General features: G+C 60.3%; 1 protein-coding gene across 1 annotated transcript; it reads right to left on the minus strand.

The window, feature by feature from the left end:
* Window positions 1-817: 817 nt before the first annotated feature.
* DGAT1 (diacylglycerol O-acyltransferase 1) lies at window positions 818-27,778 on the minus strand. Its single transcript, XM_073329857.1, has 17 exons — window positions 27,537-27,778; window positions 17,834-17,921; window positions 13,431-13,471; window positions 11,301-11,386; window positions 9,960-10,012; window positions 8,796-8,901; window positions 8,344-8,463; window positions 7,866-7,940; window positions 7,221-7,324; window positions 6,502-6,540; window positions 5,910-5,951; window positions 5,301-5,345; window positions 4,917-5,029; window positions 3,603-3,668; window positions 3,206-3,293; window positions 2,631-2,693; window positions 818-2,222 (listed from the first exon to the last, which is right to left on the minus strand). The coding sequence occupies exons 1-17, from the start codon at window positions 27,710-27,712 to the stop codon at window positions 2,076-2,078; spliced, it is 1,452 nt and encodes a 483-aa protein (XP_073185958.1). The 5' UTR covers window positions 27,713-27,778; the 3' UTR covers window positions 818-2,075.

Below are 27,778 nucleotides of genomic sequence, written 5' to 3' on the forward strand. Positions count from 1 at the left end.
GCCACCTGCTTCTACTTCCCCTCCCAATTCTTCCCTGTTTGCGAGCAGCAGGTCAAGAGGAGCACGGGCCCTAGGTGGTTCCTCCAGCATTTGCACCAGGAAGTTGTCCCCAACACTCTCCAAAAGCTACCTGGATTGCCTGTGCACTGCTGTATTGCTCTCCCAAGGGATGTCAGGGTGATTTAAGTCCCCCATGAGAGCCAGGGCCTGTGACCTGGAATGGAGGATAAGCATTTACTCAGAAGCCAGATGCAGCACCCCTGTTTCTCCTGCTGGTCATTGCCGTGGAGGAAGTCCGGGCTGGCAGGGATCTTTAGCCATGGCAGCAGCACAAGCCAGAGGCCTGTGGTTGAAGAGGCTGCCTTAGCTATGGGATCTTCTCCCTTCCTTCAGGCAGATGGAGCTAGAGACATTATGTGAGCTGTGTCTGCAACGCACCCCTGGATGGGGACCAGGGGGCTCTGGCTGATCAGATCCAGGGGTTAAATTATGTTTGTATTTACTACACTGAATGAAAACGTGGCCTTGGTACAGAGCTGCACCAAACAGCTCCCTCTTGCTACCCTGCCGTGGGGCATCAGCGTCTCCACTGTATCCGCACTTAGTTGTGACACGGAGGCAGATTGAACTAGCGAGAGCAGCCATGGGCCTGCACTGGTCCCAGCTCTGTGGAGAGGAGACAGCTGCTACTACCAGGGGAGGGAAGCAGCTGGGGCCTTCCCTGAGAAAAGCCCATCTCCATGGTAGGCACCAGGCCTGGTCACTTGAGCCAAGCTGCCTCCCTTCCTCCCACCCCAGCAAAAAGCCCATGGGACCGTTTTGGAAAAGATGCTTTATTCACGGTTTGGCAGATACAGACAGTGTCAGAAGTTGCAAGGGCAGGCAAGTTTTTTGGAGACAGGGGTAGCCCACACAGTACTATGGCCCCTGCATGGACAGGTCATGGCCCCCTGAAGGGGACATTCAACACAAATCCAGATTGCATCTGCCATCTCAGAGTCACACCTCCAAACAGCACAGCCATGGAGGGCCATGCAGCCACCTGGGAGGCTTCACCTAGCACTTGGAGTGCTTGAGGACGGACTACGGCAGCCTCCAAGAGGAGCCCAAGTGGAACCTGTGCACAGTACAGAAACCAGAGGCAACTGTCATGACTCCCCTACACAGGGAGCTTCACACAAGAGCAGGCAGCTCCTGGTTCCCCTTGGCTGAAGCAGGAAGTACTGATGCATGCCTGAGGAGCCCAGTGCCATCTGCTGGTCCTGCAGCCAGGGGCCAGCCCAAGGGAGAGGCTGTACCATGAAGGATTCCCAGGAGGGCTGCAGGATCAGCGTGAGGGGGAGACCCTTCTGCGAGAGCTGCCTTTTAAAGAGGAGGCAGCCAGAGCGTCTGGACATGGGATGGAATGGGAACAAACTTTGAGACTTCAGTGAAAGTCCTTTTAAAGTGCCCTAAACACAGCAGCTCCCAGCTGGCTGGCTGCCTCTCTGCACCGGTCAGAGCAAAGGAGCCACCACATTAAAGCTCTGACACCCTACATGGAGGCCCAGGCCTTGCTGCTGACCAGCCCCATCTCCTATTGCCAAGACTGAGGGAACAGTCTAGAGGCGGTCGGTGCAGAAGCACGTTCTGAAGGCTCAGCTTGCCAAGCTCTCCAGAGGGCCTCAGAAGATGTTGGCGCTGCCTTGGGCAGGCCCTAAACTCTGCCCTGAACACCCTGTTAAAGGAGCCTGGGAAATGCCCTCTCAACAATCTGATCCTGAGCGTTAACACCAGTGATGAGAGAGAAGGGGCCAGTGGCACCTGGAGGGCCCTTCCTCCTCTCTGGTGCTTCTCACGGGAGGATATTGCATTGATCCAACATTCAATTCACAAAAATAGTCATCCCCATTGATTACACACCCATATAAAAAGACAAGGCAGCTTCCTTAGACAGTGACATCTCCGCACACGTGCTGGTGTTACAGTCGGTCGCAGAGGCTTCCGGAGAGCAGCAGGAAGTGGGGGGTTCTGACCCCTGGTTGGCTCCTTGCCAACCACCGGAAGGAGAGGGAGGAACAGGGAGTCCACATGCATTACTGGCTGCCTTCATAGTTGAGCACGTAGTAGTCGTGAACGTACATCAGGACGGCTATCGGCTGCCCGATGATCAAGGAGATCCATACAGCTGCATTCCCATAGTTGCCTCTGAGGAACCTTCCCACAAGCCAGGCCAGCGGGATCTGGGGGGAGGAGCAGTCAGAGCTTGGACTCCAAGCCTCAAAGACAGGCTGTCACAACCCGAGTAAGTGGGCAGAACAGAGCACAAATACCATGTGAGGGGAGGTTTTAAAAAAACCAAAACAGACAGGCCCCATTATATGGCCCAGGGGTCCAAAGGTGGTGGTGGGTGCCAGAGCACTGGGAAGGAGCCACTGAATGAGGCAGCTACAGAAGACACATGGGCATTGTCAACTGCCTCGAGCCAACAGATTTACACTAGGCAGGTGTCTCCCTACGGTTCCATGCGGTTTGGTGCAGTGGAGAAGGCCCCTGGGCACGAGCTGTTTTCCAGCATGCCAGAATGGAGATTCCCTTGAAGGATCAGAAACCCAAGGAGGCAGGTGACCTCCCTACCTCCCAGGTCTTACCTGAGCCATCATCCCCATGAACGCCCACAGCCGGAACATCTTCAGGGGCACGCTCACCAAGTACTGGAGGAGAGAAGATTCTGCATCAAGCCCCACAAGGTGAGGAGCTGCTACTGCTCACCCTCCAGGATCCACCCCCACAGCTAGGGGTGGGGAGGGATGGTTGAGCCTGCTACCCGCAGTCCACCTGCCCCGTGTCCTCCCTTCCCCAGGATGGGTACCCAACTCAGCCCAGGAGATGGCAAAGCCAGAGCACTGCTCCAGCCTAGAACCAGCTGCCCAGAACGAGACCCCTGGAAGCAGTCCCTGTGGGGACAGCGCTGAGCAGAGTTTGCCTTGTCCGCAGCCCCCCCCTCTCCTCCCACGGACAGCACACAGACTGAGGTGCGGTTGCACCGAGGGCTCGCCCTGTGGCTGGTTGTCCCGCTGAGGGCAGGCTGGTGGGAAGGCTGCTGTTTGAGTTTTACCCTCCCCCCGGTCAGGCCATGAGTGTTCCTTTTATGCAACTCTTGAAACCGACAGCCGACGCAAAGAGTCCCCTCCCTCCCACGTAGGGAGCAAGCCAGGGTGCCAACCTCGTGGAAGAAAGCCGATGCCAGGAACACTGCAGTCTGGGCGGTCCACTTGCTGACCCCCCTCTTGATCATTGGTTTGTAGAAGTGCCTAGAACACAAGATCAGGAGTTACCGTGTGGGCCCTGCAGGGCTGGGAGCAGAGCAGTCGGGAAAGCCCAGGTTAGCAGCACTGGCTATTTAACTAGGCAGCAGCAGCTGATTATTGAGTTTTGGGAGCATCTCCCCGCCCGGTGAGAACAAGGAACTAGGTTCTCGGAGCTGCCCCTTTCCAGGAGCGTCCTCACACGCTGATCAGCCCTGCCGACTGCCCCAGCAGGAGCCTGCTGCTGCCGGGCCCAGCTCAGGGTGTTCTCTAGTCGGGCTGGGAGGCCCGCGCTGAGCCCATGGGGAGCCGTACCTGAGACACCACTTGTGGACCGGTATGTTCCAGTTCTGCCAGAAGTACGTCACGGACTCGGAGTTCCTGGGGGAGAGAACCGGCATCAACAACCTGCCAGCCGTGGGCACGCCGGAGACCTGGGAACAGCACAGCCCCGCTGCTCCCGACAGCCAGTCAGCTCCCGACAGCCTGTCATACGCCGTCAGGGCGGGGACTGTCACTACGTCAGCACCGTGGGGCCACGTAGGACTTCCCAGCGAGAGGCCCAGCAGCTGGGGCAGGTGAGTTTTCACAGGCCCCCCCACTCCCCTCTGCCCCCAGCTAGCCCCGAGGCGGGCTTTGGTCAAGAGCCCAGCTGCAGACCTTGCAGGCGTGTCTGTTTACGGCTGCGGACAGGTTCGGGAAGTGCATTTAACAGCAGCCCTGTCCTGGGAGACCCGGCTGGACCAGGCTGAGGGAAGGGCACCCCCTGCTGCCTGGCCAGTCATGTTCAGCCAGACGAGGGGAAGGGGCAGAGGGACCCCAAGTACAACCCTGATTGTCAGCTGCCGCTCAGACTAATACCCGCAGGGTTTGTCCAGCAGCTCCCATGCGCCTGGCTTCCCAGGCAGGTCTGGCTGCTCAAATAAATTGGTTAGTCTCTAAGGTGCCACAAGTCCTCCTTTTCTTAGTGTGGGCAGGGGGTCCCCGGGCAGGGACAACATGGTCCGCTGGGGTCAGACTGACCCTGAGTGACCCCCCATGACTGGGCTGTGGCCTCTGGCAGGATCTCAGAGGACAGCGACACGCAACCACCATCCCCCGGGGAGCCAGGCTATGACCACAGAACCCTTATGCTTCAGGGGGACCTGGTCAATGGCACAGTGGCACGAGGAGGCAGCTGGAGGTGGTTCCCCCCCCAACTTTGAGGTATTCAGCACAGACCATTGAGATGGGATGGTACCTCCTCCAGCCCAGGAGCTCCCCTTCCCTGCAGCACCCGCACATGCTCCTTGGAGGGCTCCCAGCCCAGCAGGAAGGCACTGGAAGTGTTATGTTAGCATCTTCCCAGGCTCAGGGGACTCAAGGGGGTGGGTAGCTGGACAGGGGCTATACAGTGAAACCACATGGCTTCTCTACATAGCTACATGCTTTAAACAGCCCTGCCTCCCATCAGGGATGAGACAGCAGCTAGAGTCTTCTGCCACCAGCTCCCTGCAGCTGGCCACAATAGCAAGTTGAGTCCAAGGAGATTTCCCACCCCCCTTGCAGGGGATACAGGCCTGGGGCCAGCTGTCTGGAGCTAAGCAACAGCTCCCCCATCATGGGCCCCCCGAATGGGTCACTGCTCACCACCAGTCCCTGTAGAACTCCCGGTCGCCAAACCGCATCACTTCAGCCAGGACGTTCAGGGAGGAATGGAAGAACCAGTAAAAGAAGATGAGCCAGATCAAATGATTGGGGACCTGCCCAGAGAAAGGAACAGACTGAACAGACCAAGCACATGCCCTTGGCGGACACCAAGAATCAGCTCATACCAGAGGCATTCCAGGGAATTCCCTGCTAGAGAGCTGAGCCAGCCGCCCCTTGGCATTGCTGCCAGCCACTGCCCATGAGAGGCCAGGGGGACAGAAGAGCAGGTTCTGCTGAGCCAGACCATGCTGGGAGCCGGTTTCAGGAAGGCTCCCATGTCCCCAGCCCCCGAGGTATGAGGCGAATTCTAGCGGCAGTACTCACAGCCAGCTTCAGGAGGCGCTCTATGATTCGCGAGTAGTCCATATCCTGAAAGGAGAGCTCCGCATCAGTCCCAGCTGGCCAGGACAAGTGGGCAGGGGGCGGAGAAGAGGCTGGTTTCAGGACTCCACCTGCCCCCTCCCAGATACAGGCGCCCACAGCCTGGTTCTGTCAGGGGCGAGGCCTGTGTAGGCACCAGACTGGTGGGAAGGGATGGGGTCCCTGCTGACCTGTCGCAAGCCTCAGTGCGCACACAGCAAAGGAAGCATGCACCCTCCGTGGGGCATGCCACGGGTCAGCCAGTGCACTGGCCACCAGCCGGGAGAGGGGCCTTCAAGCCCGGCCAGCTGAGGCCACCGCACAGCCGGCGGTACGGCATGAAGCTTCTCCACAGAGCTCTGAGGTGCCGCCCCTTGTGGGGCCCCACGTGAGCCCAGCTGTGGCCAGGAACCCCAGAGGGGGAAGACAGCTGCCTCCTGCCCACCGAGGGGTCATTCCCACGGCCCCGCAGGAGAGGAGAGATGCACAACAGGGATCTTGCAGGAGTTGAGGAGCTGCGGGGAGGGAGTCAGTAGCCTGGACCGGACAGTGAAAGGGAGGCAGGTCACTCACCCGGAAAGGTTTCATCGAGTTCTGGATCGTGGGGACCATCCACTGAAAGCAGAAGTTTAGCTCTAGACAGTCAGGCTGCTCCCGCCCAGAGCACCAAGCCCTCAAGCCTGCCCCTCACCCCAAGATCCGGGGCATCCCGCACGGTCAGCTGTGGTCACTACCTGCTTGGTAGGTCACCCACCAGACAGCGCCTGTCCCTGTCCCCGTTCAGCCCCGCTGCTTGGCCGATCCCAGCCTGCCCCATGGCATGCTCACCTGAAGTCCCACATGCCACCGGGGCCTATAGCCGACTTCGTTACTCTGAAACTGGCCACAGATGCTCATCAGGGAGCTTGTGTCTGCCCTTCTTTCCTAAGGGGTCCACCCCACCGCACCAGACACCAGCATCTGCTCAGTTCTTAACGAGTCCGTTCCCTGTGACGGTCACATGGTGCAGCGTCTGCGTGCTTCGATTCAGCCAGGAGAGCGCAGCCCGCTCTGCACCAGCCCCTCGGCACCGCGAGCTGCGTCAGCCGCAGGCTACGCCCGCCTGGCAATGGCGGGCGGCCGCGGGCTCCTGGCTACCACCTCACCTCCGTTTCCAGCCACGTACCTGCTGGATCAGCCCCACCAGCAGCTGGATAAAGAAGAGCTAGAGACAAAGAGGCAGCAGTGGTGAGATCAGCCAGGCCCCCTCCCCTGCACAGTACAGGCCCATGCAGGATGCCTGGCCGGTCAGATGCTGGAGGGATCTGGCAGACAGGCCCATGAGGCCTATGGGCCCCTCAGTGCCCACCCCACTGAACTGGCATGCCGGGCACCAGGCCACACTGGTCTGAGCCAGCCCCTGCTGCCTGTGTCCCACCATGGCAGCACACAGACCACGCCAGGAACCTGCTCTGGGAGATGGGCGTCCTGGAGCAACGCCGGGTTTGTTGAATCTGCTGAGCTAGAGGGGTGTGTCCTTCCCCAAAGCACGAAGGCCGTCCGCCCCCCAGCGGGCATGCTGCTGTCTACCAGCTAGGACAACGGGGTGTTTACAGCCACGGGCATTCCCCACCCACCCCCAGGGCCTGGTCAAGGGACCTCTGCTGAGACACCAGCCTTGAACCCGCCTCAGCCCACTCTCCAGAGCAGAGTCAGCGCTGTAGCAGCAGCCACCCGCTGCCAGCCCTCCCATCGGCCAGCTCTGTCCTGCTCTCCGAAGGAGAGCAGGGGCTGGGCCGGCCACGATCTGCGCCTGCCGAGCCAGGGGGACTGTCACTGGCCCAGCGCTCCGAGCAGGACGCAGCGCCCCCATCCAGGCCGGAGCTGGGCCCGAGGCTGCCTTACCATCTCGAAGAGCCGGCGGAGCAGGAAGCGCTTGCGTACCCGGGGCGAGCGAGGGAAGTTCAACTCGTAGCAGAGCGTGGGAGCAAACAGGAAGTAGTACATGTCTGAAACAGACCAGCAGCGTCACCCCGGGGACAGGCCCAGCGCCCCTGCAGAGAGTCACTGAGGTTCTCAACAAGCAGCATGGACACCGCCTGCCCAGAGCGACCACGGGTGAGGTGGGTACAGGGGGTCAGCAAGCTCCTGGGACAGCCCTATGGAGCAGGGCCACTGCCTTCAGGGACGCCCAGGCACTAAACCCTCAGCAGGGCTCTCCCAGCAGGTGAGGGAAGGCTGGCTGCGGATAGGGGCGAGCAGCCCGTCAACTGGGTCACTGTCCCACTGTGGCAGAGATGGGAGGTGACTCGTTAGCCCTGTGCTCCCCAGCCTGAATTGGCCTCCTGTGCTCCCGAGACGGAGATCTGGGCCCAGTTCCACACAGCCATCAGTGCCCATGGCCAGCTGGCACGCCCTGGGATTTCAGCAGGGTCTTACTGAAAAAGCCCTTGCTCTGGGAGAGAATTGAGAAGTCCAGGTGTGTTAGGCAAGAAACACCTCCCAGCCTACTGTCCCCACGCTGCAGGCCAGTTACCCAGGGCCAGTTACCTTTATAGGTCAGGTTAGCTGGATAGTACACCCCGCTCTGCGCCACCTCCCCATTGGCTTTCTTCGGCCCAGAAGCTGGAAGATGAGAGAAGAGCCATTAGCCTGAAGGCCAGGCAGCTGGCAGCAGGGCTGCGGTTGAGACTCACCAGCCCCACGCCCTGAGGAGGGCAGTCACATGGGAGGGAGCAGAGACCCCCATGCTGAGATGGCAGTCGCACTCAGGCAAAGCCAGCCGCCGTGCCAATCTCTGCAGAGCCATTTGTGGCCAGGTCTGTTCCCCTTCCTGGAACGGGCAAGCCCCGCGCTTGTGCATCGAGACAGAGAGACCTGGCGGTGAAGCCCGAGAGGGGGTCTTCACTAGCGTGCAATATAACCCTCCCGGCAAAGCGGAGGCCACAGCAGCATGTCACGCGGGGTAGCATAGCTCACAGCGTCAGCCACCGGCCCACCACCTGTGCCTCCCACTACCGGAGCTCACCTGAGCACGCGCGCCCAGCCTTTGCCCGGCCCCGGGCTCGGCACCACTTGTTCACATCCCGGAAGGAGAAAAGCTTGAGGAAGAGGATGGTGTAGATGGACAGAGTGAACACTGCGCCGACTGGGGAGAGACAAGGCCAGGAGCGTGAGCGACCCGGGAGGCATTGCTGCGGGGACGGCGTTCCCCAGGCAACTCTCCGGCCCTGCCCAGCCCCGCCCCACCCTGGTTAGTGAGTGTCTAACACAGTGGAGAGGAGAGACCCGGGTCAGCCTGTCCCTAGGGGCCCCCAGCCCCAGAGTCCACCAGAGTTGAGGTCAGAGCAGGCTGCTGCTGACCCTGCTCCTGCCTGGCGAGCCCAGAGACCCCAGTATCCCAGGGGTCCCTGCAGTGCGAGCCCATGTCCGAAGGCAGCCAGCGCTGACCGCCAGGGCCCAGGAGGGGCCACCACCTACCTGGAGTGATGGAGGAGACCATCAGAACCACCAGCGCTGGGAAACACAGGATGGTCAGGAGGTTGAATGCATGGAGGGCCGTGCCGACTTTCTCCGAGAGGGAGCCCTGCGGGGAGCCAGGAGACCCATGAGGCCAGTACAACAGCCCCGCACCCTCTGTCCTACCCTTCCTGTGCCCCCCCCCCCATGACGGACCAGCTCTCCCCTCTGCTTGCCCCAGGGGCACGGCACAGCTGGAAAAGGCAGCATGCACCCTCCGCCCGGTTGCTTTGCTGCAGGCCCCATTGTGGCTTCCGCCAGAGCTAGGTGCCGGGGCGGCCACCTGGGAACAGGAATCACAGCAGCCGCTCCCTCCCTGGGACATGCCCCACGGCCCCTCAGACAGGCCAGGCCCAGAACGCACTTGCAGCTTAGTGCGCCCCACAGTGCTGCTGACCCCCTAGCGGCTGCGGCCCTGGGCTCAGGCTTTGAGAAGGAGAGGTGCCCTGGTTCGATTTCTGCTCCCAAAGATCCCCTGGGGAGAGGTATTCCGAGCAGGGCCCAGCACAGACCACGCACTGCTCCCCGGGCCTGCGGGCAGTTGTGCTGGGAGATGCTGACACAGCAGCTGCTGGAGACCAGGCCAGGGAGTGGGGGCTTTGGGGCTGCAGCCTGAGGGCTTGTTCCACCTGTCAGGTTTAGCTTAACCCCCGCTCACTTCTCCCCAGGCTGCTCTCCCACCCCACAAGTAACAAGCATAAGGCTGCCACTGGATGCCCATAGGAGATGGAGCCAGGGCAGAGCATGGCTCCAGTCAGTGCTCCACAGACACTTACTGGTTTCAGGACTGAGGACAAAGCAGGGCACCCCCTTCATCTGGTGCAAAGGCCAGTCCAGAGCCTCCCTCCCTCCCAAGCGCTCCAGGGGATTCCCTCGGGGGCTCACTGGGCCCAGTTTGAGCCCCCCTAGTCTGGCCTGTCAGTGCCATGCCTGCAGCCTGGTGTCAGAGGACCAGTCTTGATCATCCTGCTCTTATCCTCAAGTCCCCTTCCACCCATGCATTTGCTTGGAGACTCCCATTTCCCCGGCCACAGGCTTGAGAGCAGCCCAGCAGCCGCAGCCACAGCCACAGCGGATAAGTGTGACCCGTGCGTGGCCAAGAGAGCCCAGGAGGAAGGGGCTCACCGCTGCCAGGCGTCTCTCCGTGTGCAGAGCAGCCAGCACAAACACATTGGCCACTGTAAGCAAAGAGACAGTTAGCGCACCCAGTCCCGTCGCCCAGGGCACTGGAGACCTCTGATCACTGCCAGGCAAGGGCCTGCTGCCAGCAGCCGGGCCCAGGGGCAGGAGGAGACGGCCTCAAGTTCCCAGCTCGGCTGTGAAGAGCTGGCGATATGCTGCATCCAGCTCGGCTGCCTTGCTCCTTGCGGAGCCTCAGAGAGCAGGCTGAAGGATCAGCGCAGGGCAGCAGATAGGAAGCCAGTGCACAGGGTCAGGAAGGGCGACCCCGGCACGAGGGCAGTAGAGACTGGACAGGAGGCTCGGGGGAGCAGGAAGGCACTGGGAGATGCCATGAGAGAGGGGTTCACAGCGTCCCTGGAGTCCCACCGCCCCCAGAACAGGGGTCGTGGCTTGTCAGAGCGCTCAGCTCTACTCTCGGGGCGGAGAAGGGAGGGGGTTGAGCAAGGAGAGGGCAGAGGCTAGGAGCTGGCCCCCTGCATCGCTACTGCAGGCCGTTCTAGGGAGACCTCTTGTGCCCATCCTAGGCAACGTTAGCTCCTTCTGGCTCAGGACCTTCCCTCGTGACAGCACTTGTGTCCCCGAAGGACCCCAGAGAGCACACCGGCAACCAGCCCAGTCCAGCCCTGCCAGCTCGAGACAGGTGATTGACAGCTAGCGACGGACTGGGAACGAAGAGAAGGCCAATGCAGCTGCCAGGAGCAGGTCCGAGATGGATGTGGTTAAAGGCGCATCTTGCCCAGACACCAGGCTGCCCCACACGAGCCAAGGATCTCATTCCCAGCAACGGAGCTTTCTGGCAGCATTTGTCCAAGCTCAGCACCAAGAGGCAGGTGGAGGAGACTGTCTGCAAGGTCAGGTGGGTTAACCGCAGAGGGCCCAGCCCTCGCGTGAACGCTTGCAATGGAAGGTGGACAAATCCTTTGGACCCCCCCGCTAGTGCTCTGGGCAGGAGAGGAGGGGACAGGATCTGGGCACCGATTGCTCCGTGGGAGCAGCAGCTGGTGAATGAAGGGCAGGCCTAGGGCTCGAGCAGGCTCAGCTAGGAGGAGGGCCTTCCTCATGGGTTTGTCAGGCTGTGACCCCCCTGGGGAGCAAGAGCCCCAACACTGGTGATGCTGAGGGGCTGGACAGAGCCCTCTGAAGGGCCCAACCCTGCCCTGGCCTGTTGGGGATGGGCTGGGGGGTCCCGCGGGCCTGTCCCATCTCCAGACTGCTCAGGGAGGAGGCAGCCAGCTCCCATGGGGCCCATCTCAGCTCACTGGGCAGGGATTCTTGCAGACTCACCAATGACAAGGCACAAGGAGGGCCAGCTGTAGGGGTCCTTCAGGAACAGGGAGACCACTTGGATTGGATCCACCAATATACCGTATCTGTAGGAGAAACGTGTCTCAGGTGAGCCAGAGGGAAGCACTGGTCTGACGTGCTGCTCGGGGCTCTGGTGCCCGGGTGGCTTCAGCCCATGTGGAAGAGCTGCGTCCGGTTATGCCAGGGATCTGTCAGCAGCAGGTCCCTGTATGGAGAGTGGTTCCACTCCTCCCACCAGCCACAGACATGGACCATTCAGCCCTGGCCCACGCCTGGCATACAACAGGCGGGAGCAACGCACTGCCGGCATCCCCAGAACATCCTCCACCAGGACCTCTGCCCCAGGGCTCGTTCCCTCAGCCGCCACCTGTTCCCTCCAGGTGGAGGCCTCCAGCCATTAACACAGCTACTTGTTAGCACTCAGGAGCCTTTGGAAAGCATTGAGCCTTCGGGAAGAGATTAGTGAGAAGTCTGGGCATGGGAAAGGGGCTCTCCCCCCTGCTCAGAGGGGCTGGCTTTTCTCCCAGAACTCCTCTTGGGTGTCAGGCCACCAGAACCCATCTCGGGGCTAGTCTGCAGTGGTCTCCCATACAGTCCTGATGGGCATGGGAACACGGAGCACTTTGCCAGGCCCAGCAACACCCAGAGGCTGTGGCTTTTGCTAGCCAGGCCCGGCCCAGTTCCAAAGCGGGACTCCAAGCCTGCACTCAGCCTGGGGGACTGGCCCAGCCCACGCAGCCGCTGGCTGTTAGTGACCCAGGATGAGAACTTACAGGCCGGAGTGGCGCTTGGGACGGTCCCAAGCTGCAGATGTAAGGAAAGCGCCATGATGTATTGTCAGAGCTCCCACTCCGGGGAGGGGGCAAGGGGCCTGGCCCTCCGACAGGTGAGAATGGGGAGCGGCTTTCAGAAGTTGCAGTACATGTTAGTACCACGTGGTGGCACCCGTGCCCTTAGCATGCGCATGGTGGCCCCGGCTACTGCAGGGGTAGGCTCCCAAGCCCCGGGGCAGCAGGCGGACGGGGCACTGGCAGAAGGGGACACTGCCTGGGCCCATGCCAGGTATCTGGGGGGACGCGGCCAGACCTCACTGTCCATGACCAGCACTACAGGGTCCAGGCCCTGGGGGCTGAAGGTCAAATCTCCTCAAGCTCAGCACCCAGCAGGCTGGGTTAGTTGTGCAGCCCCACGCCGGCAGGGAGCAGGTTGCCCCTCGGGCACCAATACCAACAGGTGCCAGCGTAGAGCCATGCGCTTGCCTCCGCCGGGTGCCAGGGCGGAGGAGGGCTGGCAAGCCAGCCCATGCTCCTAGGAGGCATGCAGACACTTGCCAATCCCTTGCCTGGCCTTGGTGCTTACCGAGACGTTTCCCGGGCACAGGAGTCAGGGCCCTTGGCCTGAGGCAGAGCTTAGCCAGGGCCGGGAGAAGGGTCCCATTGAGCAGGGTCACTGCTCGAGGCCCTGCCCTGAAAGCTTGGGCAGGGCACAGTGCTGTCTGGGCGCTCGAGCACCCAGAGATCGCTGCCGAGTGCGGAATGCACCCTGAGCACAGACCCTCTCCTCTAGGCCTTGGTACAGGGAGCTCCCAACTCCCCTCGGACCTTCCCACCTCGCTCCCAAGCCCTGTGGAGTGTGTAGGGGGACCAGCCACGACACACTCAGGGCGGCTCTGCAGCAGCTCGCCAGGAGCTCTGGAGTCTGCACCCTTAGTGTAGGCAGGACCCTGTCAAGCACCATCCGCTGGTCCGGGCCACCCCAGAGCAAGGCCCCGCTCCGAGCCTGCGCTCCAGCTTCATTCCCACACGGCGTCCAGAGCCGGTCCGGGGTGGCGCGCCCCATATGGCATGACTGCTCTGTCTGGTGTGCGGCTCAGGCGGGCAGGGAGAAGGGGTTTGGCAGGACCCAGGGCAGGGGGACTGATTTGTGGGTCACCTTTAGCTCGTGACAGAACTTGTGAGCAGCTGACTCAGCAGCCCCTGCTGCTCGTCCCATCAGTGATCGGGTCCCATCATGCTCTGCTGTGGGAGCGTGTCTGCAGCCAGCCCCTGCCCAGCCAGAGCACCCCCCGCAGCCTGGCCCTGGTGCAGAGCAGCAGGGGTCAGCACTTACTTGATGAGGTTTTCTAGGAAGAGCCGGGCGTTGCTCAAGACCTGGAAGAGAAGGAGCCAGGGTTACTCAGGGAGTGACTGGAACTCGGAGCCTGCGCACGGCTCCGGAAGGAAAGGGGGAGGATTCCACACAGGGCTCGGCTCAGCAGACAGGGCCTCCAGTAGGCTCGGATCCAGACTCCCAGTGGCAGGCTGGGGAGGGGCACGGGGGGTTAGACCCTGTTACTGCCCTTCAGAGAGACTCACCCCCGAGAAGCATCCCAGAGCAGCCTGCTGCTCTTGACTGCACCGGGCTCCCTTCTTCTCCCATCCTGCCCCCCAGAAGAGACAGGCCTTTGCCCCTGCAAGCTCAGTCGATGCCAGGCAGGACCTCAGCTGTCTGGCCACGGGTCTGTCCCTGGTGCCAATCAGGCCTCGCCGGTGCTGTGGAGTGCTGGGTGCTAGCTCCTTGGTAACAGGCCCCAATCCTTCAGTGGAGCCTCAGAGGCTGCTCCGCAGGGCATGGGGTCAGGCCCAAGGGAGCCCCACAATCCCCACTTACAGGGCAACAAGTTTAAGTAGCCAACAGGCCTCAGCGGGTCTCACTGCAAGCTTGGGGTGCAGCTATGCTGTGCCCAGCAGAGCCCGCCAGAATACGAGTCAAATCCCGCCCTGCCCCCTCGATGGAGGGCAGCAGAGCCCACACTGCAAGTCACAGACTGAAGTGACTGGCACCTTTGCTGGGTCCATGGGGTGCAAACCAGGCCATCCACGGTTCTCTGGGGGGCAGGGACCTGCCCCCTCCAGCGGCTTGGGAGACAGGCCCAGCGTTTGCTGGCTCCCAGGCAGGCAGCTGAGCGAGATCAGAGCCCCGAGGGGAGATGTGGCCCCAGAGTCAGGTTGGGGCATTTGAGCCCTGTGGAACCTGGCTGCCCAATATTGAGCAGCAGCTTGGCCGGTTTGCCAGTGCCCAAGACACGGCACTTCAGCCAGAGCCTGCTCCAGGACAGTACCTACCCCAGGAGTTCAGGAAGTTTTGAGCAAGCGCGTGTTTCTGCATTTCCTACACTCGGGCAGGGTGGCTGGGCACGGTCATATGCGGCCGGGTTCCTCCCCAAAGGCACCGAGTCCCCCCCTGCACAACTGGGAGTTCAGACTCTTCCCACACTTGCTCCCTGTTTGTTCTGACTTGGGAGAGGACAGCCACTTTCGACAGCCGACCTCGGAGCCACCCCCCAGCCCCTTCTGGCAGCCAGCCCCGGGAACCTGCACTGCAGCTCATTGCCTGGAGAGGCTTCCTCGGCTCTGAGCTCTCCCTTGTTTCCTAACCGCACGAAGGTGCCTTGCTGCACAGGGATTACCCTGCTGGAGCCAGTCACTTGCCAGCTCCAAGTCGGTTACGAATGCAGCCGCTCCAACGCCCTTCCAGCCCCACCCTGCTGCTGCTCAAGTTTCAGCTTGGCACTCACACAGCCAAAGGTCACCAGGCAGTGAAGCAACAGGGACGGGCGCCATGCCAGTAGCTTGAGGGCTGGTTACCGCAGCTGCTTGGGGAGCCACTGGGAACAAGCAGCCCTGGCACAAAGCACCCTGCTGCGGGCGAGCACGTACTGGCTAGGCACCAAGTTTCCTGCCACAGGGCACCTGTGAGGCAAGAAGGAGACAGGCAAACCCTGCAAGAGCTCGAGCCTCACCCCCCTTCACCAGGAGAGACCCCACAGGCTGTTCCACCTCTCCTCCCCACAACAGCAGGCTGTCAGGGGTCTCCCAGGCTACACTCCTGTCGTAGGATCAATACGGCTGCCCCGGCACGTTCCAGGCCACAGGGCTGGGTGATTGTACCCAGCCTCGCAGGGGTCAGTCAGGTCTAGGTGCAGCCCCCAGACTGGGGCTGGGGAGAATCCCAGCATAGGCAGGGGTTTGTGTAGAAGGGACTGGCCAGAAAGCCAGTCAGCTTCGTCCAGCACAGGGACATGGGTCTCTGGAGTCTGCCCTGGCTCTGCTTGGCTGGTCGGGTCTGGGGTGGGAAGCTACAGAACATGTTCTGTCCCCCACAGCCAGGAGACTTCACGTGCCTGAGGAACTGAGGGTTAACAGCCTCCACTGCTGGCCCTGCGCGGTCAGGAAGGCGTTTCTGTAACTGCTGCACGGTCATTTCCAGATCTGGCAAGAGTCTCTTCCCTCCTCCCCGCCTCCTGTTCCACGGTGTCCCAATCTAGACGGGCACGCTTGTATTGACTTCTCGCCCTGTGATGCAAGGGCTACTGCTCACACAGGATGCGAGTCATGAGCAAGATAAGGGGCCACAACATTACTGCAGATCCCGGCTTCTCCGCACTCCCCAGTCCCTTTTGGAAAGGGTCAGAGGCCTTCAGCCAGCAAGTGTTTCTTCTAGCAGCTCCTCAGGGGCTAGCAGGAGATCCCATCTATGCAGCTGCCAGGCTGGTTCAGGCACACAGTGGCAGGGATCAAAGTCCTGCTAGGCCACTGGGTGCAGTCATGGTCCTTGGATCCCAGCTGGGCCCAGGTTGAGTCAGAGGCCACTAGAGAAACCAGAGGCCCCAATGCAGGTGTCAGAGGCCATTGGCTGCTGGGGAAGAGGGGCAGTCGGGTGCTGAAGCAGGTGTAGACAGTTGTGCCCATTATGGAGCCCAGGGCCGTTCCACCAGGGAGGAGGAGATGCTGGGGCAGGGAGGGTGGCAGCAGGTCAGGGTGGAGTCAGATGCGGAGCACTCACTAGTTCACTGGGCCAGTAGGACATACAAGGCAGGGTCCCCTTCCCAGGGATGGGGCTGACCCTGGGGCCTGACAGCTCTGCCACTGTACACAGCAACGGGGAGTTTGCTCCATGCCACGAGCAAGTGTGAATTCTACGACAATAGAGAGCCACGTCTCTTCTGCTCCCTTTCCCAGGGGAATCAAATTAAACCCAGACTCTGGATTAACCAGGGCCCCAGTGCACCTGTCCTGGCTGCAGAGCTGCAGCCTGGGGGAAGGGGCGCTGGCCCTCACTTCCCCCGCCATGCTGTTTGCCTCAGCTGTGCTGCTCTGCCCAGGCCAGCCATGCCCCTGCTAGTGTGCCAAGCCGGGATCCCACAGGCCTAAGCCTGGTGTTCACCGGCTCTGCTGGCCTTTGGCCCTTCTTGCACAAGGATCCACTGACCCATGTTATGCAAGAGTCTAAGGATTAAGCTGTGGCTCCTTGCCAACATCACTGGCTCCTGGCCCCCATGCTGCACTCGCATAGAGCTGAACTGTAGTGGTGAGAGGTCCTTGGAGCTAGCTTTCCCCTATGGGCTAGGGGACAGCAGCCCTGTCCAGTGCTCCTCTGAATGCTCCATTTCATTGGCTAGATTAGTCCTTGACTGGGCCCCCTCCAGGTCCTCCCACCCCATCCCCAAGCCCTGGGGCTGAGCCGATAGTCAAATGCTGCCTCAGCACAGCTCCAGCCCTTGGCTTCTGTCACAGGGGCACCTTCAGTCCCAACACTCGACATGTGCACAGCCAGGGATGTGACCCCCAGGGGAGACCATGCGAGCTGAACTGTGTTGCAGACTTCAGCATTGTACTTGTGTGGGACGCCACGCAGCTGGCGTTCGGGGCCGTAGAGCCCCTACACGGACCGGGGGAGAGAACGTTCAAAGCAACGCGAGATTCCAGATAGTGTTCAGATGTGGCCCACGCACAGACCCGAGGCAGGATTGCACTGGCAGCTGTGTGTCAAACCCTTTCAGCATGGGTGGGTATTAACCCCCGTTGTCCAGATCACCAAGTGGAGGCAGAGGGGATGGGGCTTTCCCAGCGCCCAGCAAATCAGTGGTGGAACGGAGACTAGAGCCTAGTGGGGCCTGATTTAGTCCCTCGCTCTAGTCACAAGAGCTCGTGATCTCCCATGAGGCCAGCCAGGAACAGCCAGTAACTTGAAGAGCCTCAGCCGGACCTGCTGCGAGCTGTCACCTGTTCCTGACAGTCACACAACTCCCCGAACGAGCTCGGAAACCTGCCGGAGTGGGTCTGGGCTGCAGGAGATTACCTTCAGCTGCTGCACGGCTCCTCAGCAGTCCCCTGCGTGCAGACAGGCTCCATCACTGCACTGCTGCTGATACCCACTTGGGTGCAATTTGGTCGAGAATTGCCCTGCGCCGAGGGCTGGGCTAGGCTGTTACAGGTGCAGCGGCTAGCTGGCTCGTGGCCAGCTGCTCTGCTCCGTGAAAGCAGTCTCTTGCACAAGACAGGGGAGCCCCAGCCAGCATGTTTGGGCATTAGCACGCAGAGGAGCAGGTGCCAGAGAGCCAGGCTGGCCCCCAGGTGCCAAGCCAAGCCACCAGCCTTCAGCACTCTGGAGGAGTAACACCATGGCACGGTGGGGAGAAGCTGTCCCCCACCTCCCGCAGTGCGAACGGCCCAGATACGGCTCACACTCACCAGCATGACCACACACCAGTTCAGGATGCCTCGGTAGTTGCTGTACCCACTGGACGAGCTGAGCAGAGACTCCTGCGCCTTGTGACACCTGGAGGGAGAAGTCAGAGACCCTAGCAGATTATCCAAGCCCCAGTGACAGGCGAGGACCCCACCTTTCCCAAGGGAGCCCCTTCCCACTGCTGGCTCCAGCCCCCAGCAGCTGCAGGCATCCTTCAGCGTGTGTCACAGCACTCCAGCTTCCAATGCGGGCAAGCTACGTCCTACTGGGACATCACCCTCCCATTCCCAATCCCCCAGGCCAACCCGTGACCACGACAGCTACCGCTCATGTGCAGAGTGAGGGAGCTATTGCCCTCTCCTGGCATGGCCCAGCTGGTAACGAGAGCTGGCCACCACATAGCCCTGCAGGCCACTGGAACCTGCCCCAGGGACCACAGAGCTAGTCACACCCATGGGGAGCTTCATGGGCAGCTCCAGGAGTGGAGGACCAGGAAGCTAAAGGAATGGTCACAAGAGGTTTAGACTTTTCTGGGTCAGATTGAGGCCTGAAGCACCCACCAGGTATCTTGTGCGACCTGCACATTGGAGGCCACACGCTAACCCAACAGGTTGGAATCTGGACCACGCTGGGGCAGCCAGACAGCCGCCATCTCCAGAGAGCAGAACGAACTCCACCCCAAACTCCCCACCTTCTGCTCTAGGTGCTGCTCGGTCCAACCTCTGCTGACATACACAGCAGCAGAGACATCAAAATCTCTACCTGTGCAAGACCGCACACGGCACGCGCTGCTCCCCAGCAGACGGGAGCGCACACAGCAGATCAGTCACCCCGCTAAGTACACCGCTGGAAAGTGCTCAGCTACTCCACAGAGCCGCGCTCGCGCCGGTCGCTGCAGGAGTTGCCAGAGATCTGAGCAAGCAGCACAGCGGGGTGCCGTTTCCTGCAGGTTCAGGGTGGCCAGTCCCCTGCAATGGGGCAGCGACCCATGGCCAAGCACCTCTCTCCCACCCCATACACAATCGGTCCCTTGCGTAACCCGTACAATGTCACCGACGCCCAGAGATTAAGCAAGGAGTCTGTTACTTTAACATTAATCACAACCTCTTAAGCTACTGGGTTAAGCCTCTTGGCCAGCCTCAGGAGCCATTCACTGGGCTGGAGCGGGGAGGGGAGCGTGCCACTAGCCAATAGGAAGCAGGAGCAAGACCCTTCCCGCTCACTGGCTGTCAGCCTGCTCCGGACCACAGAGAGCCCCATCCACATCAGTGATGGCTTGGGGATGCTTGTCCCTATCCCGTCCTGGGGACAGGCCAGCTGTCGGAGCCCTGCTTGGGCAGCAAGGCGGTGAGACAGAGCTCGCTATTCCCTCCCCTGGGAGCCCCACTCTACGTGCAAGCCCAGCCCTGGAGAGGAGTTTCACCAACAGTGTTAGTGAACCCCACGCACTGCTGTTAGTGCGGGCGCCAGGCGGCAAACCGGGGCAGGTCTGCACCACCCAAGGGAGCTGCTGCAGGGACCAGGATACACGGCCACACGCAGCACAGGCCCTACGGGAGTACGGTGGTACCCAGTCCCAACGTGCCGCGGTCACGGCTCTAGGGAAGCAGCCAGACCCCTCCTCCAGGCTGCACGTCAAACAGGTCCACGTAGCTGGAAGATGCCCAAGGTGGTATCGTGCTGATTCAAGGCCTCCCAGCCCCAGGAGGTTGCAAGGCTTGTTTGAGTCGTGTGGACAGGGCTTTCACAGGGGTGCAGTATTTAACGTGGGTAACCACTAGCCGAGCTGTAGCCTGTGGTGGGGGAATGGCCCCCTTTCCTCAGGGCGGGGCGTGCCTGCCATGGGGCTGGCACTCTGGGCCTGCACAGCATAGGCCATGGGACTGGTCGGCAGAGCCAGGACTTCCAAAGTGTCCTGCATAGCGAGAGTCACAGGTCAGACGAGAAGCAGCAGCAAGAGGCTCTTGTGCTTGCACAAGGAATCCAACTGGGGCCAGTGATTCCGCCTGCCCAGGGCACCCCAGTCTGCTGGAAACCCAGCTCATGGCAGCTACCTGGCCAGGGGCAAGGGTTTTAAGATCAGCTGGGGCCAGAATTTGGCATCAAGTCTCTGCCCAAGCCAGACTGGCAGGGAACTGACTTCTGTATCACCTTACCTAAAAGTACTTGAGCTGGGATTATCCCCAGGATTAAGGCAGGGATATCCCATCGAGTTTCGCCACTGCTAAGGGCCCTGCTGAGCCTCTTACTAGGAGCGAGAGAGACTGACAAGTGAGAGTCTGCCGGCTGCTGGGAGTTCAGACTCCGATTTGTGTGGTTCGATCCAGCTCACCCCTTTTCCTGGTCCAACACTCAGGAACTCTTCTGCGTTTGAACGCTATGCTGCTGCCTGCTCTCTCACCATCCAGGGCTCGGTGAAAGATGCACGCAGCCAGGGACTGTGGGAAGGCAGACAGCAGGCCCCTCTCTACACTGGTAGAGGCCAGATGAGGACTTGCCTTTCCATAACAGCCACACAGAGCCACCACTGCGGGTCTAGGACACAGCAGCGAGGAGCGGTAGCCAGTTTAGAGCCCTACAAGGTTTTTCCATTGAAATTAGATGTGGTTTGAACCAAATTTAGACACTCAACTTTCTCCTGCAGTGGCAGGCTAACCCATGTGAGCAAGAGCCGGGGCAGTAAAGGCTGCAGTGAGTGCAGGAGGAGGGAAGAGATTTACCTCTAGTCTGGGTAGTCACCCAACCAGGGAGAGGAGTGTCTGGCTGACTGTACAGAACGATACCTCTATTAGATGGCCAAACCGACCCCCTTGTGTGCACTCTGGTTGCTATTTTAGACACAATTCAGTCAGACTGAATTGACATTTCTAGAGCTGGTGTCTGCTCCTTAAGAGCCAAAGCCAGAGGCACAGAACTTGCTCCGAGTCAGTGCGTCTCCAGGGTTGAAGTGGAGCCCAGGCATCCTAGGACACAGACACGCCACCTTTAATCACCTGTGCCCATGTTCTGTGCGGCACGTGGGGTATGTCCCCAGGGAGCCATCGAAGGAGTATTCAGAGCCAGAAAGATACAATCAGGTGGGGACGGGATTAGGAATCCTGAACTACAGCGAGAGGCCTCTAAGTCCAGGGCTGGGACTCTTTTGGACTGTCCTGGTAAGACGATTAAGGATCCCACACTAGGCTAGAAAGTCAGTGGCCTTCCTCAGCACCGCAGCTTCCAGTAGGGTTTTGGACTCCTCTCCTGTTAGGTCCTTCCTGGCTGGGACTCGCTCTCCAGGGTGGAGGTTCCCCTGTAATCCTCGAACAGGCTCTGCACCCGCTGACCCAACCAACAGATGCTCTTTTGATCATGACACAGGTAAGTCTCTCTCCCGGCTGGACTACAGGCATCTGTGCCGCAGTCCGGTGCTTCTGGCATCACAGAGCAGATGCCCCAGGGCTCCTGTGAAGGCAGCTCTGCAGGAATGGCTCCTTCGTACCCGACACCCGTTCCCTGTTGCCCTTAGGCAGTGCCTGCCTTGCCAAGAGAAGTGAAGTCCGACCACCCATCAGCCTTTCACCGCCCAGGCCTCATGGAGCATGCTGGATTCGCCTCGCCTTGCGCAGCATTGTCAGCTGAGCCCACCAGCACTAGCCAGCCCCCACACGTTTAGCTCTGTTCCTGCCTAGGCCTACTTCTCCAGTGGCCAGCCTGAGGTTAGGCCTTACTGCCCCCCAGACACCCACCTTCCTGCCCTATGCCCATATTTCTAGTCCCAGACAGGCAGAGACACTGAACAGCTGAAGAAATGGCCTTATCCCCCCAGAAGCAAAGGGCCCCCTGTGCTCTTCTCACTGGCTGCCTCTCTAGCCAGGCTTGTGGCACAAGGGGCTGACAGAAGACCCCAGCACGGCATATTTCAGTCACTTGGGCTTTGTTGCAGACATTTAGCTCCCCTTCTACCACTAACCTCAGCACCATTTAGTGCCAGGCTGCGACACTTGGAGTCTTGGCTGCTTCCCACCCCCTCTGGGGTCCTCCTCTGCACAGCACAGGGGTGAGGGCAAAGTCCTCAGGGCAGAGTCCCGGCCACTGCTCCCCCTCAGCAAAGCCAGGGGACACTGAATTGTCAGTTCTCAGCTCTGGTGATGGAGGAAATGACACTTCTCCCTGCAACCTTCCTCCACAGGTGGCCAGGAGCAGCACCTCCAGCAAGGGGGATCTATGTGCCCTGTTAGATTACGCTCAACCTTGCCCCCAGATGCTGCACGGGAGACTGCTCTAAAAGCTGGCTGCTCTCCAAACCTGATCAGAGCAGGAAGTGGCCGGCCAGCCACGAGGAGAGAACAGGTTATAGACCACGTGTTTGCGGAGCAGGTAAGGCAGTCAAGGCTGCGGCTTACAACAACTAACACTCGCACTGCTGCAAGCCCTGTGACACCGTGGCATTTAAGTGAGCCGTGGCCCGCAAGCGTCCCCCCTTGCGCTGCGATTCCATCTGCTCCTGAGCAGAGCGGCAGCTGGCTGCGGCTGTGCCGGATTGAACATCGAGAGCCGCCGGGGTGCAGGTGGGTGACTGCCAGCCAGCATCACAGCGGGTGTGCTCCGAACTGCTCGGCTAGCGCTGCCGTCTTTCAGATGAGAAAACGGCCGATCTGACCAGTCTCAAGAGACCCCACGGCAATCCGTAGGGAGTAGTGTTTCCCTGAATTCCCAGGGGAATGCCAACCCTGGTTACTCCCCCCACCCCTCACCCTTGCAGTGTCATTTGGACGCAAGATTCTTTACTGCGTGTTCCACTGTGCTGTTAAACACCATCGTGCAACACCCCAGAGAAGGCTGCATTTCAGTGGCAGATGAAGCAAGCCACATAGAATCACAGAAGTGTAGGGCTGGCAGGGCCCTCGAGAGGTCAGCTGGTCCCATTCCCTGCACTCAAGGCAGGACTACATAATAACCAGACCATTCCTGGCAACTGTCTGTCTAATCCATTGATTCCACAACACCACAACCATATGGGCTTCCAGCTGTTAAAGTGAGTGACAAGGGATGGCCCAGTGGTGCAGGCACAAGCCTAGGGCTACAGGTTCAATTTCCCTCTCCACCACAGGCCATGGGTGATCTTTGGCAAGTCCCCTACTCAAAGCCTCAGCTCTCCAGCTGCACACTGGGGTAACCGCCCAACCCTGACATACAGGGGGCAGGAGGAGAGACAGGAACGGTTGAGAGGTTCAGACACTGCAGTGATGGGGGCCAGGGGAGACGTGTTTTGGAATCCTCCAGAAGGCTAGCAGCAAGCTGTACACATGGCTAGTAACTATGCAGTCACTTGTCCTCCCTCCAGGAGGGACTCGCTTGTTCTCTCCAGGCCTAAGACCAGCCTGAGCTCAGAGCAGAGGCTGGCTGGTGCTGCCTTCACACAGGGCCTAAGACAGTGAGGCCCTGATCTGGGCTGCAGCCTCTTGGTACTACTGCCAGCAATTAGCTACAGAAATGCCACGGCGGTCTCCCGGTGAGACCGATCCTAGACGTTCAGCTCAGCTCCTGCACACAAGTCGGCCTGCTTGGGCCCAAGATGAAGCAGCAGATACAGTCATGCGCTTTTGTTCTCTGCGCTCCAGATTTGGCAGCAAGCCTCACAGCTGGGTTCTATTGTCAGCCTCCAGCAGGCAACTCACCTACATCAGCTGTACAGGCTCATGCTCCCTCTGTAAAATCTCTAACGCCCGTGGGGTCTGAGACTGCACCTCCCCACATTCCCTCCCTGACACTAACTGGGAAGAGACAGGGCCTTGGATCACTGCTGGCATTTCTGCTTTAGGGCAAGATTCACTCCCTCTGCCTCTCTGCTGGCTGAGAAAGGCATACGAGCCAAACTCCCCTCTCCCAGAAAGGGGGCGGGAGTAGATGATTCCTCCCATGCGGGGTGGGAGACAGGACTAAGACCAGCATGGAGGGTAAATGGACAGTAGCTGACATGTTGGGTCCCCACCCTAGGAAGGCCACCTATTGGTACCACTGTCCCAGGCCACAAGGTGGAGGAGAGATGCCCCAGTTTCCAGCACAGATTGGATCTGTACAGTTTGGAGAGAACTTCTGAAATCGCCGTTGACAGACCAGCTCGGGGAATCCTTGAGAAATTCAAGGGACAAATCAAGTCTTGTTGACACCTCCCAGGGTTCTGCTGTATCACCCAGCAAAGCCAGGAATGAGCGAGAGGCGGAGAGGAGAGGGCAGGCATGCCAGTTGTCAGAACTGAGACCACGCCGGGAGCCTTGCCCTTACTGTCATGGTCCGTCAGGCACAGCTACAGCCCCCATCGCTCTGGGGTCTCTACAGCATTTGGCAAGGGGGTCCTGCCATCAGCAGAGGGGGCCACAGCAATCCCTGGTGGGCAGAGGACACCCGTTTGCTCCACACCGCATGACCGCACACGCACTATGTTAGGAGGTCACACTGAGTGGAGGATGCCGTTTTGTAGAGCGAAAACTGGCATCATCCATGCTGTCTGGGGACCTGGGAAGAAACGGTTCATTTAAACAGGCTCGTGCCAACAGTTTGGGAACTCCTCCCCCCACCCACCACTAGTGAATTCACAGAACACCCTAGGGAGTCGGACTTCACACCCAGCAAGAGAAGAGAACAAAGTCACTTAACATCCAGAGACCAGCACCATGGGCACCCAGCACTATCAGGAGGGTTGAGAGGCTGAGTGTCAGGCCAGACAGGACCACCAGATCACCTAGTCTGACCTGCACATCACAGGCCACCCGCACCCTAAACCCAGCTATGGTGAGGAGACCCACAGCAGACTAGACTGGTGTGTGTCACAGGCAGAGAACAGCAGGGACCAAGGGGCACTGGTGCCCGAAGCTCCACAGTGGCAGGGAATGGATTCAGTGAGAGACACCCAGCTAATTCTGGCAAGTGACCCACACACTACAGGGAAGGCAACCCCCCACCCTGAGTTCCCTGCCAGTCTGACCAGGGGGGAAAGCAGAGAAGAGACACTCCCCTTCCCATGCCCACGTATAGATCAAGGAGACCCTGGCATGTGAGCAAGAACCAGCCAGGCAAGAACCTAAGAGAGGACACTTGGTGCCAGCTCAGATGCATCCGATGAAGTGAGCTGTAGCTCACGAAAGCTCATGCTCAAATAAATTGGTTAGTCTCTAAGGTGCCACAAGTCCTTCTTTTCTTTTAGCTCCGAGCACTGGCTCACCCTGCCCAATGTCCCATCTCCTGCCATGGCCCTCCCTGAGGCTTCAGAGAAAGCAGATACACTCTCAGAATACACCAGGGCGGGGGTGTCACGGAGTCCCCGGGCAATGCTCTGGAACTGCTCCCTACAAAGCCAGGCAGGACTCTGGGAAAGTCTCCTTTCTGTGAGCAGACTGTCTGCAGGACACACAGCTTCCACCTTCCTGGGTCTGACCTCTGCCCCTCCATGCGCATCCCACAGTGAGTCTGTTCAGGCGGGGTCCTGGGGAAGCCAGAGGGTCCTGCCCCCCAACTCTGCAGTCAGATGTGACTCTCAGCCAGCCAGTAAAACAGAAGGTTTATTAGACAACAGGAACATGGTCTAACACAGAGCTTGCAGGTGCAGAGAACAGGACCCCTCAGATGGGTCCATTTTGGGGGGCAGTGAGCCAGACAACCATGTCTGCACTTCACTCCATGTCCCAGCCAGCCCCAAACTGACTCCCCCTCCAGCCCCTCCTCCTCTGGGCTTTGACCCTTTCCCCGAGCCAGGAGGTCACCAGATTCCTTTGTTCTCCAACCCTTTAGCTCTCACCTTGCAGGGGGGAAGGGCCCAGGCCATCAGTTGCCAGGAAACAGAGTGTCGGCCATTCTCTGTGTCCAGACCTCTGCACACACCGGCCCTCTAGGGCTCTGCAACGATCATACACCCTTACCCCACCCCCTAGATACTTAAGAACCGCATAGGAGAAACTGAGGCACCCCCACAATATTCAGAGGAAACATTAAGAACAGTCCTGCTTCATCACACAGGGGGGTGCGGTGAGAGAATCCCTTCCTGACCACTGCTGATGGCTGGCTGAAGCCCTGAAGCAGGAGCTTTAGGAATACAAGACATACACTGGTTTCAGAGTAGCAGCCGTGTTCGTCTGTATTCGCAAAAAGAAAAGGGGGACTTGTGGCACCTTAGAGACTAACCCATTTATTTGAGCATAAGCTTTCGTGAGCTACAGCTCACTTCATCGGATGCATACTTCATTGGAAGACATGCACTGGAAGTGAGCCCCAGGGTTGCGGAGCCCTGTCCCCCACCATCACAAGCAACCCAGTGATACAATCTCACTCAGTTGGTGCAGCCCCTGGAGAGGTTCCCTGATGACGAGCCGTGGAAAGCTGGCCAGTCAATGCTGATTTCTCCTCCCTGGTTACAAGTGCCAATTCGCAGGAGAGGAGGTTATAAATACACAGAAGAGGCTCTAAAAATGCCAGCATCACAGTATGGGAGCGTAGGTCTCCGGGTGTGGTCCCAAGAGACCAGCCCCGTACTAAGATGTGGGCCACGCTTTGCGGCCTGGGAACCCCTTACAGCAAAGGCCTCCTGCCTGACAAGTGGCATTACCTCCCACATGCTATCAAACCCAGCAGCGAGCAAGAGCAAGGTAGTAGCCCTGTTCCAGCAGCCCGGCTTTAGGGCAGCATTGGATACGATGTCAGGGAAGTTCAGGCAGGCTAGCCTGGATACAAGTGTTGCCATGTGGCCTGAAACTGGCAGAAAAAGGTAAACAAAGTGATGAATGGCAACATGTCCAGCTGGGGCGAGGCCGCAAGGGGTCTGATGGAGTCAGGGCCAGCCTCCCTCACAACGCTGATCCTTCACCCCTTATAAGGCCGACCCCCTTCCCCGCCTCTCACCACACTTTCCAGGCAGGAGCCTCGGTGCTCCCCTGTTGGGGCAGGCTGGGAAGGGAGCGGAGTACAGAGGACGCACACAGGACACGACACGAAGAGGAGCAGCAAAGGCAAGACCGAGATTAGAAAGCCGGGCATAAAACAAAGAGGGGAGACGCACTGCACAGTCAGACACCAACCCCGTGACCCAGTCAGAGCACGGGGACGAACCTACTCCGTGCAGAGGGACTTTTAATTAAGGGCCTTGAACCATGCTCGGGGCTTATCTGCCGGCACAGTTATCTGCTCCGGGGGCACAACCGCGTGAGTCAGACACACAGCGGCAGCGGCGACACGGCGCCGCCAGCCTCGGGCATCGTTCGGCTCAAGAGTGAACGCCCGGTCCCACCACCCTCACGTCAGGGTCACACACAGCCCCTCCGGGAGCCAGCGTTGGGCGGCTGGGAGCCCGACTTCGGGGTACGAGGCCTCACAGGACCACCGGCGCGGGGGGCCGCTAGGGACCGGGGGGGGCATGTGGGGGCCGCACGAGGTCTGTCCTATTGCTGGAAGGGAGGACAGACGTCACCCCAGCTGGAAGGGGTCACCGTGGGGGGGGACCCCAGGCACAGGGCCCCAAAGGCACACCGGGGGGGCGGGGGGGGGCCTGGACCCACGCAAAGGGGAGTCGCGGAGGCCGTGGCCCGTGGGGAGGGGCCCCGTGGGGGCTCGGGCTACCGGGGGGGGCAGACAATGGGGGCCCCATCGACCCCTCCCTAGTGCCCAGCCCCCCCGCGGGAGGCGAGCTACAGGAGCCCCATGGGGAGGGGGCCCGGGCTCTCGGCCCCCCCTTACCTGAAGTCCCCGCAGTTGTCGGGGTCGCTCTCCGCGGGGGGCTCCGCTGCCGGCTCCGGGCCCCCCCGGGGCGGCTCCGCCTCCCGCTCGGGCTCCCCCTCGGCCGGGCTGCCCGCGCTGGGCCGCCGGGGTCCGGACCGCCTGCGGCGGGAGCCGCCCGCGCCGCGCTCGCCCATGCCTGGCTCTGCGGGGCCCGCCGCGCCGGGAGCCGCGTCCCGCTGCTCGCCGCGCCCCGCCAGCGT

The sequence above is a fragment of the Lepidochelys kempii genome, chromosome 2 (assembly GCF_965140265.1).
Source record: "Lepidochelys kempii isolate rLepKem1 chromosome 2, rLepKem1.hap2, whole genome shotgun sequence".
NCBI lineage: Eukaryota > Metazoa > Chordata > Testudines > Cheloniidae > Lepidochelys > Lepidochelys kempii.

What these genes read in the sequence shown, in the direction of transcription:
- DGAT1 (XM_073329857.1), bottom strand. Translation starts at nt 27,712, where the DNA reads ATGGGCGAGCGCGGCGCGGGCGGCTCCCGCCGCAGGCGGTCCGGACCC. An exon ending in GAGTTCTACAGGGACTGGTG is followed by an intron (nt 3,669 to 4,916) that starts GTGAGCAGTGAC and finishes TCTCTCCCCCAG; the next exon opens with GAACTCCGAGTCCGTGACGT. An exon ending in CATCGGCTTTCTTCCACGAG is followed by an intron (nt 2,694 to 3,205) that starts GTTGGCACCCTG and finishes TCTCTCCTCCAG; the next exon opens with TACTTGGTGAGCGTGCCCCT.